Source organism: Chelon labrosus (assembly GCF_963514085.1).
Source record: "Chelon labrosus genome assembly, chromosome: 23".
In the NCBI taxonomy this organism is placed as follows: domain Eukaryota; kingdom Metazoa; phylum Chordata; class Actinopteri; order Mugiliformes; family Mugilidae; genus Chelon; species Chelon labrosus.
The window spans coordinates 18,033,429-18,047,956 of record NC_140356.1 but is presented as its reverse complement, the minus strand read 5'-3'; the positions used below and the strand labels follow the sequence as shown (position 1 = coordinate 18,047,956).

Sequence of the window (14,528 nt, the reverse complement as noted above, 5' to 3'; positions counted from 1 at the left end):
TTTTTATATCAATTAGTCCCTTTTTGGCTCCTGGAGGGTTTAGTAGCAATAACAAGAGCTATGAGTTGGACAAATGTTCAGTGTTTTCAGACTGTGGCATGTTTCTCATTTGGTAAAAGTGTGTCGAAACTGGAAGAGGAAGTAAAATAAAGACACTTGAAGATGCCACACACCTGCTCCTTTTCATTTCTTTACGCGTAAAAACTCTGATTCTCCTTAAAGGCAGCAGCAGCAGCAGCCCAAACAGCCACTCGTGCAGGAGAGGGGCTGAGAAAACGCTGCATCCCTCTCCTCTGGTGGGTGGGCGTTTTTGTTTTTTGTGTTTTTTTTTTTTTTCCTTCTCTTCCATCGCGCCGAGCCTCTCTGTCCGGTCACTCCGATCCGGACGCAGACCCGGGACGTGGAGACTCTGCGCACTGGATATAATGTCCCATCCATCTCTTTAAGGAGCTTTAAGGGAGAAGAAGAACTGAAAGATGCTGCTGCTGACTCTGCTGCTGTGTCTCAGCCCGAGTGCGCTGGGGCAAGTGGAGGAATCCCAGGAGGAACTTAAAGACTTTGACTTAGACATTGTAAGATGTTTATGAGAAGAAAGCGATGCGCATTCTGGAGTTTAATTTAGATTTGGTCTTTTAACAATGTTTGTGTCTACAGGCGCCTCGAAGAATCCCCCGGCAGGTGAAAAATATATTAATGAAGGTAAAAAACAAAACAAATATACTTTACTGCAGAGCTGTTGTGTTAACTTATGTTAGTTATTTAATGTTTGAGGCGTTAAAGTGTAGTTCAAGTGAATACACCTTTAAAATACGGTCTTATTAGAAAGCAAAGGAGTTTAAATGTTTAAAGTCAAAGATGAGTGGTCCTATCCTAGCTTGGTGACCTAAACCTGTTAACGTTTTCACACAGGATAAAGAACTTTTACTCCGAGATACATGATCTAGTTTTTAAGCTATTTTGATGTTGTCACTCTTGAACTTGTGCGCTCTGGGCGTGACGCGCAGTGGACGTGCCAAGCGCGCAGATGTGCCAGAGTGTCTGTAAGGCACTCTTCGCTCACAGGAGCAAATTGTGGGGAAGTCCACACGAGTTTCATCAGGATGTGTTGTTCTGGCTGATGGAGGAAATTTTAAAAACGATGAATCATCCGTTAATGGCGATGCGTAAAACGGTGCCAAAATTCAGCGTCGGCGACACAGATATGGGGTTAGGTGTTGATGGTTCAACTGTATTCGTTTTTTTTGTTTTTGTTTTTTTTCAGGAGACCAAGCCTCAAATTGAAGAACTCACCATCAAGACGACCATCGTGTCCCGGTATGCTTTCACCGCGGTGTACTGCGCCATGCTCAACCGGCACTCCGCAGCCACTGAGGGCGTCTTCCAGTTTCAGATCCCCTCCGACGCATACGTCTCCAACTTCACCATGTAAGAGCCTCACTGGTCGTTTGAACTGCAATAGTAGCTCAGGGATTGTGAGATTAGAATCACAGTTTCATCAAAGCACGAGTAGGGGGGAAAGAAAATATGATTTTACGCATCAGCTGGAAATCTTGTAACTTGGTTAAAAGAAGCCAGTTTATCTCGAGTCTTGTGAAACTCAACGAAATCCATTCAGGAATTTGTTTATAGAAGAGTTATATTAGGACCCTAGAGAAGTGCATTTTCATTTTTTTTTTTGCAAACTACAAAACTCAGAAGTTCATAGAGTAGGCCTCCATGGAGCTTTTGGTTTGCGACTCTCTGACATGAAGGAGCGTCTGTAGATTTGCCAGAAGTTCCTCAAAGAGAATTTCTCTGACCGTAGACTGTTCTGGAACTTTTTTTTCTCATACTATACGCACAGAAGGAATTTGTTTTCTGCGTTTAACTCATTCAAGTGAGAACAAATTGAGGAGTGCGCAGACATGCAATGGGTCCAGGGTTTGGGGAGTTTAAGGTGTTTGCTCAGGGAACTTCAACTGCGGACAGAGCCGGTGACTACACTGGCGTTACTGAAAATAATCGTCCCTGGGTGGGCTCGAACCACCAACCTTTCGGTTAACAGCGATTGCGCCACAGAGACACATCCATAGAGGAGAAAAACAGCATTACGCACCAAAAACAAGACAACAAAACAGTTTTTTTTTTTCTTTCAATCACCTTCTTACCCCTCAGGTTTCTGTTAAGACATTCCTTCAAACTGCTTTGAGTTTTAGGAAGACATTTGATGTTTTATTTAGTCTGGCAACTTGAAAAGCATTGAGTGCTCTTATGAATTATAGTTGATGTGATATCTGTATAAATCTTAGGGAAAAATGCTTCCTTGAGATCAGAGTTTGAAGAACAAAACCCAAAACTTGTCAGTCTTTGCTCCGGTTTGTCTCCGGGACATATTTCATCTGGAAAGGTGTTTCATGAATCAAAAGGGATTTGGAGGCCGTAACGATTTATGATGCTTTGGTTGAAATAGAGACGTTAAAGAAAGATTTACGTTGCTCAACTGGTGCCTGTAAATAGGTAACAGGCAAGCAAAGTCTGTGCTTTGTGCAAGAGAACCTGGTTGAACTGCTGAATAGGTGCTCCTGAACACGAGCACCTCTCTAATCCTCCACCTCTGACCCCGTGAACCAGGATCGTCGGAGGGCGCGTCTACCAGAGCGAGGTCACGCCGAAGGAAAAGAGGGTCAAGCAGGAGAACGGCAAACCCAAGAAGAAAGAGTCGAGCGCCGCAAGGTGAGAGTCCTCTCCTCCCGATTACCTCCGCCGTTTCCACTTGACGGCGTCTAGAAACCACCATCAAGTCTGAGCCGAATGCTGTCACATAAATCTGTGACCCGGGAGGCGACGCACGGAACAAGTGACCTCATGTCATTTCCAGCAGCTGTGCAAAAAAAAAGTTGACATTTAGTTTTTCATGACGTTTAGTGATTCATAGGCTCCGCTGTAAACGGAGCGGAGGAGAAAGATATTTGATTGGACAGAAGAAGGGATGATTTCACTGCTTGGACCGCACCACCTTCTTCTACGGGCCTCCACCTTTCCTCATTCCTCAGTGTTGTCATCGTGCAACATTCAGGAACCAGGTCAGGAAAGCTGCAGTCTAGTTGATCTTTTAGAGAAAAGGCTAAATTTTGTGCTTCGTTATTCAAAGACTGCAAGAGATAAGTATCATAGTTACAAATATAGATAGCTTAAATGTATAAATTTCATTAAAAATTGATGAATAATGAAAGAGTAAGGGCTGGTGAGCTTCTGCAGCTCAAGAGGAGTGGTATCTCCTTCAGGCTCTTCAACCAAGTCCTTTATTCACACCTTTGCATACTTTAAAACTCCACTGTTAAAGCAGGAGTTTTGACAAAAGTGTAAAATACTAAAGCTGCAATCCAACTCGAGGACATTGCAACACTTGGGCTGCACAGATTCTCACAGGGGTATTAATTTCTCTCCAAGGAAAGACTCGAAGAAGCTTTAATTTAGGGAATCGCCCACTCCAGCTTCCAAGGAAGTACTTTACACCCCCTGAAAGTAGGAAAGCACATGTGCAGTAAAAAAAAAAAAAAAAAGCATGGCAATAGCTTTATATTCTTATTTTTTGAATAATGTGTTTCAGTTTTTTTGTATTTGTCCTTGATATTCCTCCAGCACCCAACACAAACGAATGGAAATCAATGATCAGCTTGTAAATCACACACTCTCTTACCGGCCTCTTCCCCGTGTCTACCCTCTCCAGTCCAGAGCCGGAGGTGGAGGTCTTCAGAATGGCCGTGAACATACCGGGTCGGAACCGGGCCGTGTTCCTGCTGACCTACGAGGAGCTCCTGCGGCGCCGGCTGGGGCGCTACGAGCACGTGACCAGCCTCCGGCCCCTGCAGCTGGTCAGCCGCCTCATGCTGGACGTCACCATCGTCGACCACTCCCCCGTCACGGACCTGGAGGTGCTGCCGCTCCGCAACGGCAGGAGCAGTGCCAACGCTGCAACTGGCTCTAGCGCGCCCAGGAAACCAGGTTTGTAGTTTTGCCATTGTCTTTTAAAATATTCTCTAAAGCAGAGGTCTTCAACAGGGGGTCCGTGACCCCTAGGGCGTCCGCGGAGGTACTGCAGTGGGGTCGCGAAATTTCTTTTACCTGCTCTAAAGTTCATTAGCAGTTTTCTAAGACCCTTGACAGTTCTTCTGTGAAAACCAATTATGCATATTAATACTGTATTTCTCTTTGGTCATAAAATGTACACAGATTTTTTTTTTTTTAATGTGCCCAAACTCCGGCTCAAATCTGCTTATAGGTCACGGTCACTTTGTTTGCGTCAGTGTTGATCCGGTTAAAAAACTCACCACGCTTCCTGTCTTTGTGCTCTAGCCAAGCTCGAGCTTCCCGTCACCACCGCCATCAAAAACGAAAAGAACGTGTGCAGCATCACCTTCAGCCCCAACATCATCCAGCAGGCCAAGATCTCCACCAGCGGCGTCCTGGGAGACTTCGTGATCCGCTACGACGTCCAGAGGAACATGGGGATCGGAGACATTCAGGTGAGTGTGCATGAAATAAAACATGAGCGAGGATGAGGAAGACCAGTCTGTGAGAATATTTTGGATGCATACACGCATATTTCCTAACCCATCTGCACACACACACACTCATCCACCCACCTGTTAGTCATTGGTTTCCCCTGGCTTCCTGCCCCAGGCCTCACTCCGCCGCCAAGCTCTCGTGTCTGTGTTCAGAGTAGGACTATAAATGCAATCAGTCTCACTGCTGCTGCTGCTGCTGCAACTCTCTCTCTCTCTTTCCCAGGTTTTAAACGGACATTTTGTCCACTACTTTGCCCCCAAAGACCTTCCCGTTGTGCCCAAGAACGTGGTGTTTGTGATCGACACCAGCGCCTCCATGCTGGGCACCAAGCTCAGACAGGTAAAGCAGCCATTATTTATTGTTTTGTCTCAGTTTCATGGCAGCCGTCATTTTGTTTTTATCACCTCTCTAATGAAGAGATGCACAAAACGCAACACATTTTCAGGGAATGTTGTATGTTGTGTGTGTCTTGTGTGTGTGATGCCTTTTAAATTGCCCCTCAGGGACAAATAAAGTGACTTTAATTGAATTGAATTAAAATAAATATGCAGAAAAGTAATCACAGCAAACCTTTTAACAACATTTTTTTTATTTTTTATTTATTAAAAAAATGTGATGAAACGAAAAAGCATTCAGTTGCATATGGCGAGCTTGAAAATGTAATGCACGGTTTAGGCTTCTGTGTCAATTTGACGGCGCAGACGCCAACGCCGTAGCCTGACGTGCACCTCCTCAGAAATGCAACTACGCGCCACGGCGATGCAACCACAAGAGCTGTGATTGGTCCGCTTGGTTGTAGCGTTTCCCGCTGCTTGTCCATCTTCGCAATTTTCGAACTGATGAACTAAACATTTGCATGACAAAAGTTTCAGTCGCCTCGTCTTTTAAACTATTCTCTAAAGTACATTTGCACTTCTTCTGCAGATTTGGTATGACCAGATTGATTCTGTGGTGCCAAGGACTTCTTGTTCTTCTTATTCCTGAAAATAGATCTCAATGATTGAACATCTGGTCATGTCCTATTGGCTGGAGATAAAGGGAGAAACCCTCGGTGAGGTCACTCGTAGGCATCCTGAAGAGCAGTTCTGAAGCTCAGTGTGGTGTCTCTGGTGGACGCCATCTTGGCCTAACTCCACCTAAAGCTTAATTCATAGCCGGACATGCACCTCCCCAGAAATTTAGCTACGCATGGCGGCGACACGGAGTGATCTGGGACGCTCAGTTCCAGTCGCCGTTGTTCAAGGTTGAAGCAGGAAGTAGAAACAAAAATCAACTGGCAGAAAAGATACAGCACCGACTAGGACATAGAGGACATAGGACAGGACATAGATGGCGTAACCTATGCATGTAGCCTACGCTGTCTATGTCCCGCAGAGGCATAAACCGCACTTTAGACATAAACCATAAGGGAACAATAAAGTGAATTTTGCTGAATCTGATAAACCCTTCAAACGCCCAAATCTCCACAGTGCAAGTTTTCTAAATAAAACCACCACTTGTAGTTCATTCTTAAAGCTTTTAACTGCATCTTATGGTTTTAATTTGAGCATCTGTAGATAAAATCATGACTTTAAGTTGAGAATTTAATCAAACTAAAATAAAATCATACTAAATATTTGTAGAAAATGGGACAGAATATGCAGAAAGATGGTCTGTTATATACTACATAGACCATGTGACAGGACAGGTGTGTTTTACATTTCTATTGGTCACATTTGTTCGGCTAAACCTTCCAGTTATACCACCGAACGGACCTTTTTACTCACACCGTGCCTGCTTCCAGAATCTAACCTGAACAGCCTGGGATTTAAGCTGGAGGTATTTTCACATTAAAGTGTTACCTAACGCAGGCCGAGCGGCAGCAGCAACAGATATGAACTCAAATCTCTTCCCCCGGTGGAGTTGGAAAAGGAAATTGGATGAATTTTCAGACAGCTTCTCTAAACAAAGAAAAGTTGAATTTCAATTTGCCGCACCGGATCGGAAAACGCGACACCCCACCTCCTCACGCCCACACTGGGATATCGATATCAGACCTCTGTGTCCTCCATCTGCAATAGCACGATAAACCCCCCTCCCTCTAACCCCCCCCAACTCAACTCTGTGCAGCTGCCCGTGAACAAAGAAGGAGAGGAGAAACTGAAAAACAGATCTTCGGCGACAAAAAAGAAAAGTGGAAACATGCAGCAGAAGGCCGTGCTGCGAGGTCGGAGGTGGAGGGCGGGGGGGGTCAGTGTCTATGGTGTAATGGAACTTTCTAGACAACAGCACCCTCGACCTCCTTGATCTGCCCCCACCCAGGCATCAGCAGCCCCCAGTGGGCAGCAAGAACAGAACGACGAGTGTGATTTGATGTGGCTTCACAACAGAGGGTTTCAGTGTCGGTCGGCCCGTACACAGCACATATAGGAATCCCCTCCCCTTCCCTCACCCCCCCTGAACTCCAAATTATATACCTCACCCACGCTCAGGGCTGCAGATCTAGAGATGTTCAGCTACGAAAAAACAAAAGCAAGAAGAATAGAAATCTGGAGGTGTATGTACAAATTACTGCGTGTGCACTTAATTGTGCACATTCAAGACTCCCCAAGGACAACTGAGAAAACAGTCCAAGCTCGACTGATGCTGAAAATTCTCTTCTTTATTTTATGGATGCAACAAATTTAGTAATAATCTGAGATGAATAAAAGCTAGAGCAGCCTAGAGGATAATTTTCTTGGAGGAAAAAGGTATTTTCTTCAAGATAATTGTCAAATTTCTGATCATTTTGAAACCACACAAATACACAATGAAACGTCAACTGATGGTGATAATCCTTCATTAACATATGCTGCCCAGTAATCTGATCTGATTCTGAACAGCCACGGCGCAGGACTAAAAAAAACACATATTTTCCAAGATAATTGTGAAACTTTCTGAAGAATTTATGTGTTTGCATCGGTGAAAACCAAACCCATGGAGTTCATTTGAGACCTGGACTAACAAAAAACGAAGCAGGTTTTTCTTTGCATGCAAGAACTAAAGATGAATGACTCTCTCTGTTTAAAGACACAATGAGCCACAACATCCAGATAAATTATCTTGCCGTTGCTTTATAGTCTTTGTCAACCCTAGTTTTCAGTTTTATCGACGCCATCCTCCGGAGCTCGATCAAAGGGACGGGGTGGGTGTTGATTGATGGTTTGTGTGTTTGCTTCCAACCCTTCATCGCGGCTCACAATAAGTGCACGGCGGGCCGCCAAAAACCAGGCTGGATTCAACCTAACATAACTTAAGCTTAAAGTAAATACTGACAAAGAATCACTGTGAACGGCCAAGGCAGCGTGATCGCAAACGTAAGGGAATCTGTCTTTAAAGCCTGGATTATAAATGTGGTGGATAAAAACTGGACTAAAGTTAATTTAAAGTCAGATATAGATTTAAAGATCAAGAAACCGGCACATTTCATTGTGCAAAGTCAAAATGAAAAGCAAAGAGATGACAGAAATCTTTTGATAGGAAACAAACCTCAAACAGTCGTTTTTATTTTTGGACGTTCAGGAACTAATGTACCTGTGAATCTCTCTCAGACTAAAGATGCTCTTTTCACCATCCTGAGGGACCTGCGTCCCGGCGATCACTTCAACTTCATCAGCTTCTCCAACCGGATCAAAGTTTGGCAGCCCAACAGTCTCGTACCGGTGACACCGCTGACTATCAGAGACGCCAAGAAGTTCGTGTACACGCTGATGCCCACTGGTGGTGAGACGTTATGTGCCTTCTTCACAATTCCAAAAAATCACAGCTTGAATTGACTTGAATGTGAAGATCCAGACTAAATATTTGCCTTCAAAGTGAAAGTACCTCATTGTACTTCCATGATGTTCCTCTACTGCAGGTACAAACATCGATGGCGCCATCCAGACCGGCTCCACTTTACTCCAAGATTACCTCTCGGAGTCGGGCAGCCGCCAGAACAGCGTCTCCCTCATCATTTTCCTCACGGACGGACGGCCCACCATCGGGGAGGTCCAGTCGACCGCCATCCTGGGAAACACTCGCTCGGCCGTGCAGGAGAAGTTCTGCATCTTCACCATCGGGATCGGTAACGACGTGGACTACCGGCTGCTGGAGCGCATGGCTCTGGAAAACTGTGGGATGATGAGACGCATCCACGAGGAGGCCGACGCAAGCGCCATGCTCAAAGGGTAGGACTTTGTTTTTTGTCAAAATTTTCCGAAATGTAAGGGATTAGATTCCTGGAGACTTGTCCAGGGTTTACAGGTAGATTTGTGTTTAAATACAAGGGCTGACCAGCAAAAAGCACATAGCCCTGTTTCTGGAATTTCCCAGAATCCCAGGAATCACTTCTTATTGTCCCACAAAACACAGAGTAGTGTCCACTGGGTGGTTTTAAGACGAAGCAGAGAACTTTTATTAGGTAGCCCCTGCCCAGTAGGTTTCCCCTTCATATGAGCTTAACATGTTTCTTATTAGTCAATTAGCCGTCCTTAATTCCTCCCTTCTCCACACGTCCTTCCATCTCTCATCAAGCTACGAGGGAACGAAGAGCCGCAAATGTGACGGTGCTGACAACAGACTTCTTTAATCACCTCCAGCATGTGACAGCCCAGGACTATAACAGCCACCCTCTTTCTCTTTCCTTTCCGGACACACAAGGTGTTTGTTCAGTTGAGCAAGAATGTGTGTGTGTGTGTGTGTGTGTGTGTGTGTGTGTGTTGTGAAACCTGCGTCTGGGTATGGACACGGGGTCAACAGATAGACTCTGCAGATAATAGCCTCTGTCCGGCTTGAACAAACACGCTGGTTAAAAGGTGAAGAGGTTTACGAGGATAGAGGACGCTCGTGCACATTTTTCTCTGCTTCATACAGGCTCATTTATGAACTGAGTCTGCAGATGGCTTCAGGGGTTAAGCAGGTTTACAGCCTGGAGGTGGCTCACTTAGAAGAACAAGACATTTTCTGAAGTAGGGTAGACGGCATCGGTGTTGCTACGAAATGCTGCTAGACAAGCGCAACAGAAAGTTCAGTTTTAATGTGCAACACATTTTAATTTTGGCCTTGTGCATGGGATTTTACAACTCAAGAAAGTTGCAATGATGGAATTATGTGCTGGGCCAACGCAACGCTTGCTCCATTGAAAGCAAAGGCTAACATAGTGCCTTCAGCCCAACAGAGGAGTTGGCTTATGGGTCAGTTTAGGAGATACTCCTTAAGAACAATGGTAGACTACCACAATGGACAACAGAACAGAAAGCTTTCATCAAAGTTTCTCTGGAAGGCGACAATGGAATATTTTGTGGTTCAGGCACTTGTTCAAGGAACTAATCCTTTTATGGCCAAGCTGAACCAGGATCTAATTTTTGTCTCTTTGCTCGTCAGTGTGGACGTCATGCCATTCAGCTCATGGCAATCCTAAATGCTATAGCGCAGGACTTTGGTTCTTGAAGATGGATTCTTTAGTTCTGAATGTTGGGAAGTTCCAGGAATCTTCTACTCAAGAACTTAAGATTGCCTGCAAGTTTTTGACAAAATCTTTATTGTCACTGAACGAAGCCTTGAAGCTTTTACTAATTACCCTGACTTTCTGTCATCATTTGACAATAAACCCAGATAACTGTGTTCCTTTCTAGGTTCTATGACGAAATAGGAACTCCCCTGCTGTCCGACATAAGGATCAACTACACCGAGAACTCTGTCCAGTACGTCACGCAGCATCTCTTCACCAACTACTTCAACGGCTCAGAGATCGTCGTCGCCGGCAAGCTCACCAACCAAAGTGCAGAATCCCTTCACGTCCAGGTTACCGCTAGCAACAACGAAAAGAGCATCGTCCTCGAGGAGGACGTGCCGCTGAGGCACCGACAGATAGAGACAGAGAAGCACGTGAAGGCAGTCAAGGCAGCCACGGCTGCGATGGTGGCTGCAGGCAAGGCCCCGGGGTCGGGGTCGAGGTCGGCACAGGGATTGGGGATCGCTCTGGAATCGATAGCAGAAGACTTTGTGGAACGCGTTTGGGGTTTCCTGAGCGTCAAAGAGGGGCTGAAGTCACGGCTGCGCAGCCAAACCAGCAAGGAGAGGGAAGATCATATCCAGCAGGCTACCAACTTGTCACTGACTTACCACTTCCTCACTCCCCTCACCAACATGGTGGTGGAGAAGCCGGAGATTATGGCTGATGGCACGCTGGCCCCAGCACCCACCGTCACCCCAGGAGCTGGAGAGGCTTCCTCCCCTGCCAACGACTTGCCGGGTGACAACGAGGACGGGAAGGCACAGAAACCTGATGGGAAGCTCGGCAGCCAGACTTCATCTCTGAGCAACACAATCGGTGAGGTTTTGTCTTCTGGGTCTGATAAATTTTGTGTCCCAAACACTGTGGTGCTTTGCAGTGGCCACCAGGTCGTGTCAATTTGTTTCTAGAGGTTTATGAAAGACCAAATGAAGCAAACGTCACATGTGTTGGCTTCCATTTGTTGCTACAGTCGTTAAATGTTTACTGCATTTAAGATAATCCTTTAATTGATCCCACTGTGGGACTGAGGATTTTCAAGACACCTAAAAGGGGAGGTTGGTTACGCCAGGGATGTTTGAGAGGTTTCCACAACACTTCTACCTGATTCATAACCGTGAGCTCACATTCGTAAAGCATTGTGAATCCAAGCTAACAAAAGCTGCCGTCTTCTGCAAAGCTGCAAAGTACAGACTTCGCAGCGCCACGTTTCATGCCTTTGAAGGTTGATACAGAGAAGTAGCACCTCTAGATATTCTTCTGTCTTCAGCTGCACGTCGTTGCAGTAATTATGGTTCCTCTTCTATCTCATCACTTAAGATAAATATCCTTTTCCTTGCAGGTAAAGTCAAGAGGAGACCCGCCAAGAAATCCATCACCATCTCCAAAACATCAGGTGATTCTCTCTCTCTCTCATGTAAACAGTTGTACCATGTCCACCTGCCTGTTTTTATCTGATAACATCTACACACTGTGCGCATACAGTATACACAGTGGTTACACGGCTCCACGGTAAAACTTGAAAGAGGCTAAAGGGAGGGAATGTACAGTAGACTCTCTCTACACTCTCTGCGTGGGCGACCTGTAATTTGGACGTTCGTCAGGCAGTCGGCAGCGATCACACAGACAGCGAGACGTTCAGGGGATTCCTCTGAAAGGAGGAAAAGAGCACGCAGGGTCTAATTGAAATACCAACGCAGGCGCTACGTGGCACTTTGAACATGCAAGTGCGTGTTCGCCGGCGAGGACACACCGTGGACAAACGGGACAGAGAAGAGTTGGGAAGTGGATGTTTGTGCGTGTGTTACAGTAAAGAGAGGGAAGCCATCGGAGCCCGTTAGTTGGAGACTAATGACCCTGTCATTAGGGTTGCTCTATCATCTCATCTTAAGTGGTTCTCATAAGCTCGAGTAGACGCTAGCTCAAGATATAAACTATCCCACAGAACGGAAACTAACTCACTGGCGAACTCACCAGTTCAAAGGAATTAAATCTAAACAACACTGCTATAATATATATACAGCTGTTTACAAGTGTTTCTAGATACATTTTAGGATTTAATACGACAGATTTGCAAGTTTTCCTTCCACCTCGTCATCTTCTTGCTAGGTGCATTTCAAAGTTAAGTGTCGGCAGCTCTATTAGGCCAGTTGACACCAGAACATAAAACCTAACACCATGCTCACCACACGGGTAAATTGTTAAGCTGCAAGTCTCCCTTACAAAAAACACTAAAATAAGTATTTGTTTCTGTCTCTGTCTCATACTACTTCAGCTGACGGTGACCCCCACTTTGTGGTGGAGTTCCCCCTCAGTAAACTAACCGTGTGCTTTAACATCAACGGTGAGCCTGGACACATCCTGCGCCTGGTCTCTGATCACAAGTACTCTGGTAGGCGTCATAACGGCGTTAAGCACCTTGAAAATGGACAAAAAAAACTCTTTAATTCCAGATTTGACGGGACATTAATTGTCGTGTTTCCTCAGGCGTGACGGTTAACGGAAAGCTGATCGGCGCCCCAGCTCCGCCGGGAAGCCACAAGCAGCAGCGAACCTACTTCAGCACCATCACCATTGTGGTGGATCATCCCAAACGCGCCTACATCGAGGTGACCCCTAAGAAAGTCATCCTGGACGGACGGGACCGCATCGTCCTGCCCTGCCACTCCACTGCGGCCGTGGACAGCGGCGCGCTGTCGGTGGCCATCGTGGGAAAGGCGAACGTGACCGTGACGGTAGGGGGGAACATCAGCTTCGTAATCCTGCTCCATCAGTACAAGAACCCAGCCCCCTACCAGAGAGACCATCTGGGGTTCTACATCGGTAGCAGCAAGGGGCTGTCGGACAACTGCCACGGTCTGCTAGGTGGGTGCTGGCAAGGAAATGCATGCACTCGCAATTTTTTGACATACCATGACATCAACCAATGGGGACAATGGGAGACATGGGTGGTCAACAACACATGAAGGCCTGGTCGATGATGGTCAGTATACAAAACACACAGATATTAAGATTCTTGCCAAACTAGGATGAGCTACTGATCTTATTTCACATAGATGCAAAAATTCAGCTTGGAAGTAAGACCAGCTTCTCCATTAGCACTTTCTTTTTTCATCACGTCATCTGAGCGCCATAGAGTCGAATTTGTCAACAACAAAAAGGCTCTGACAGGTTGTAGGATTATCCAATTGCATACTTTTCTTTCTATGTTACCAGAATCATATTCTGATAAGGATTTAGTCTTGCTAAGCTCGAAAAGGTTTACCAGGGATTTCTTTCATATGCTTTTCCTGATTCAGGAATTGGTTCTAAAATTGGTGCAACTTGTCTGGTCTAAAGCGTACTTTACTTTATGTTACTTAGCCTGAAACTAAATGGTGTTTTACCAGGCTCATGTTCTGATAAGAATGCGCCAGGCAAAAATATTCTTTTGTGGCGTGGAAGGATTGGACACATCAGATTAGGGGAACCATGTAAAACTCTGCAGAAAGAATGCATCTTAGGTCTTATTTGATTTAGTAATAAAGCTAAGGCTTTGGTCACTTTCTTCTGGCACATTTATCTTCATATTTTCTATGACTACACTGTCATAATTGTGTGGAAAAGCCTTGTATTTTTGTGAGAGCAAATGCTTCTCACAGCCAGACGTCAGCAGACTTCAAAGAGTTGAAATCTGAGACAAAAATAACTCTATGAACCCGTGATTCACTCTACTTCCAGGTCAGTTCCTGAATGAGGAAGTGGGCCTGGCAGAGCTTCCTGCTCAGGGAGACATGAAGCCCTCCCAGGTCCTGAAGGTGAAGGACCGCTCGGTGCCGGTGGTTCCGAAGAGCAGGAAGATCTACAGCGGGACGCAGAGCGTGGACTGCTGGTTCGCCCGCAACAACGCGGCCAAGCTGATAGACGGACAGTATGAGGACTACTTGATGTCCCACATGTTCGACACAGGCGGCTGGCCACACGGGACGAACAGAGCGTAGGACCAGAACTGAAGCTCTGGCTTTTAATTATTTGTCTCAACTGTTTAACCACCACGTCTCAGCAGATCTAAAGGATCCCAGACACCAAATCCTTACAATTCAGGTTTTCCTTTTTACTTTTTGTATATATATATTTTTTTTTACTATTTCTAATGAAATTAAATGCTTTTATTATTTGATCTTTATTGTTTTTTGTTTTTGTAAATAAAACATTTAAATCCACATATTTCTTGGACTTTTACATTTGTGATTGCGTGCGTTGTTTTTTTTTTTCACACGCCTCCTGTCAGCGCGTCTTAAGATCACACCTGGTTGCCACGGAGACCATCCCAGCTAACTAACCCCTTCACCCGGCGTCAATGACTAGATGCACCCCTAACACACAGGTACACGTCCCGTGCGCGGCTCCGCAGTCCTCCCTGTCATCAGGTGGAGGTCACAGGGCTGCTGGCCACGCCCACACAGGTGTGCTCCGGCCCGGGTCCCAC

The 14,528-nt window shown here is 45.7% G+C and overlaps 1 protein-coding gene across 2 annotated transcripts; it reads left to right on the top strand.

The window, feature by feature from the left end:
• Positions 1-422: 422 nt before the first annotated feature.
• itih5 (inter-alpha-trypsin inhibitor heavy chain 5) lies at positions 423-14,368 on the top strand. 2 transcript variants are annotated; one of them, XM_084573700.1, is made up of 14 exons: positions 423-572; positions 655-699; positions 1,262-1,425; positions 2,611-2,712; positions 3,710-3,984; positions 4,336-4,505; positions 4,771-4,887; positions 8,118-8,289; positions 8,426-8,735; positions 10,182-10,879; positions 11,403-11,456; positions 12,336-12,452; positions 12,548-12,925; positions 13,781-14,368. In XM_084573700.1, exons 1-14 carry the CDS (start codon positions 477-479, stop codon positions 14,038-14,040), a joined length of 2,958 nt encoding a protein of 985 aa, XP_084429826.1. In that variant the 5' UTR covers positions 423-476; the 3' UTR covers positions 14,041-14,368. The 2 variants fall into 2 exon arrangements, with proteins under 2 accessions (XP_084429826.1, XP_084429825.1); XM_084573699.1 differs by lacking the exons at positions 423-572; positions 655-699 and having other exon boundaries at positions 806-1,425.
• Positions 14,369-14,528: the final 160 nt, after the last annotated feature.

What these genes read in the sequence shown, in the direction of transcription:
- itih5 (XM_084573699.1), top strand. Translation starts at nt 1,025, where the DNA reads ATGTGCCAGAGTGTCTGTAAGGCACTCTTCGCTCACAGGAGCAAATTG. An exon ending in TGGGGATCGGAGACATTCAG is followed by an intron (nt 4,506 to 4,770) that starts GTGAGTGTGCAT and finishes TCTCTTTCCCAG; the next exon opens with GTTTTAAACGGACATTTTGT. An exon ending in ATCTCTGAGCAACACAATCG is followed by an intron (nt 10,880 to 11,402) that starts GTGAGGTTTTGT and finishes TTTTCCTTGCAG; the next exon opens with GTAAAGTCAAGAGGAGACCC.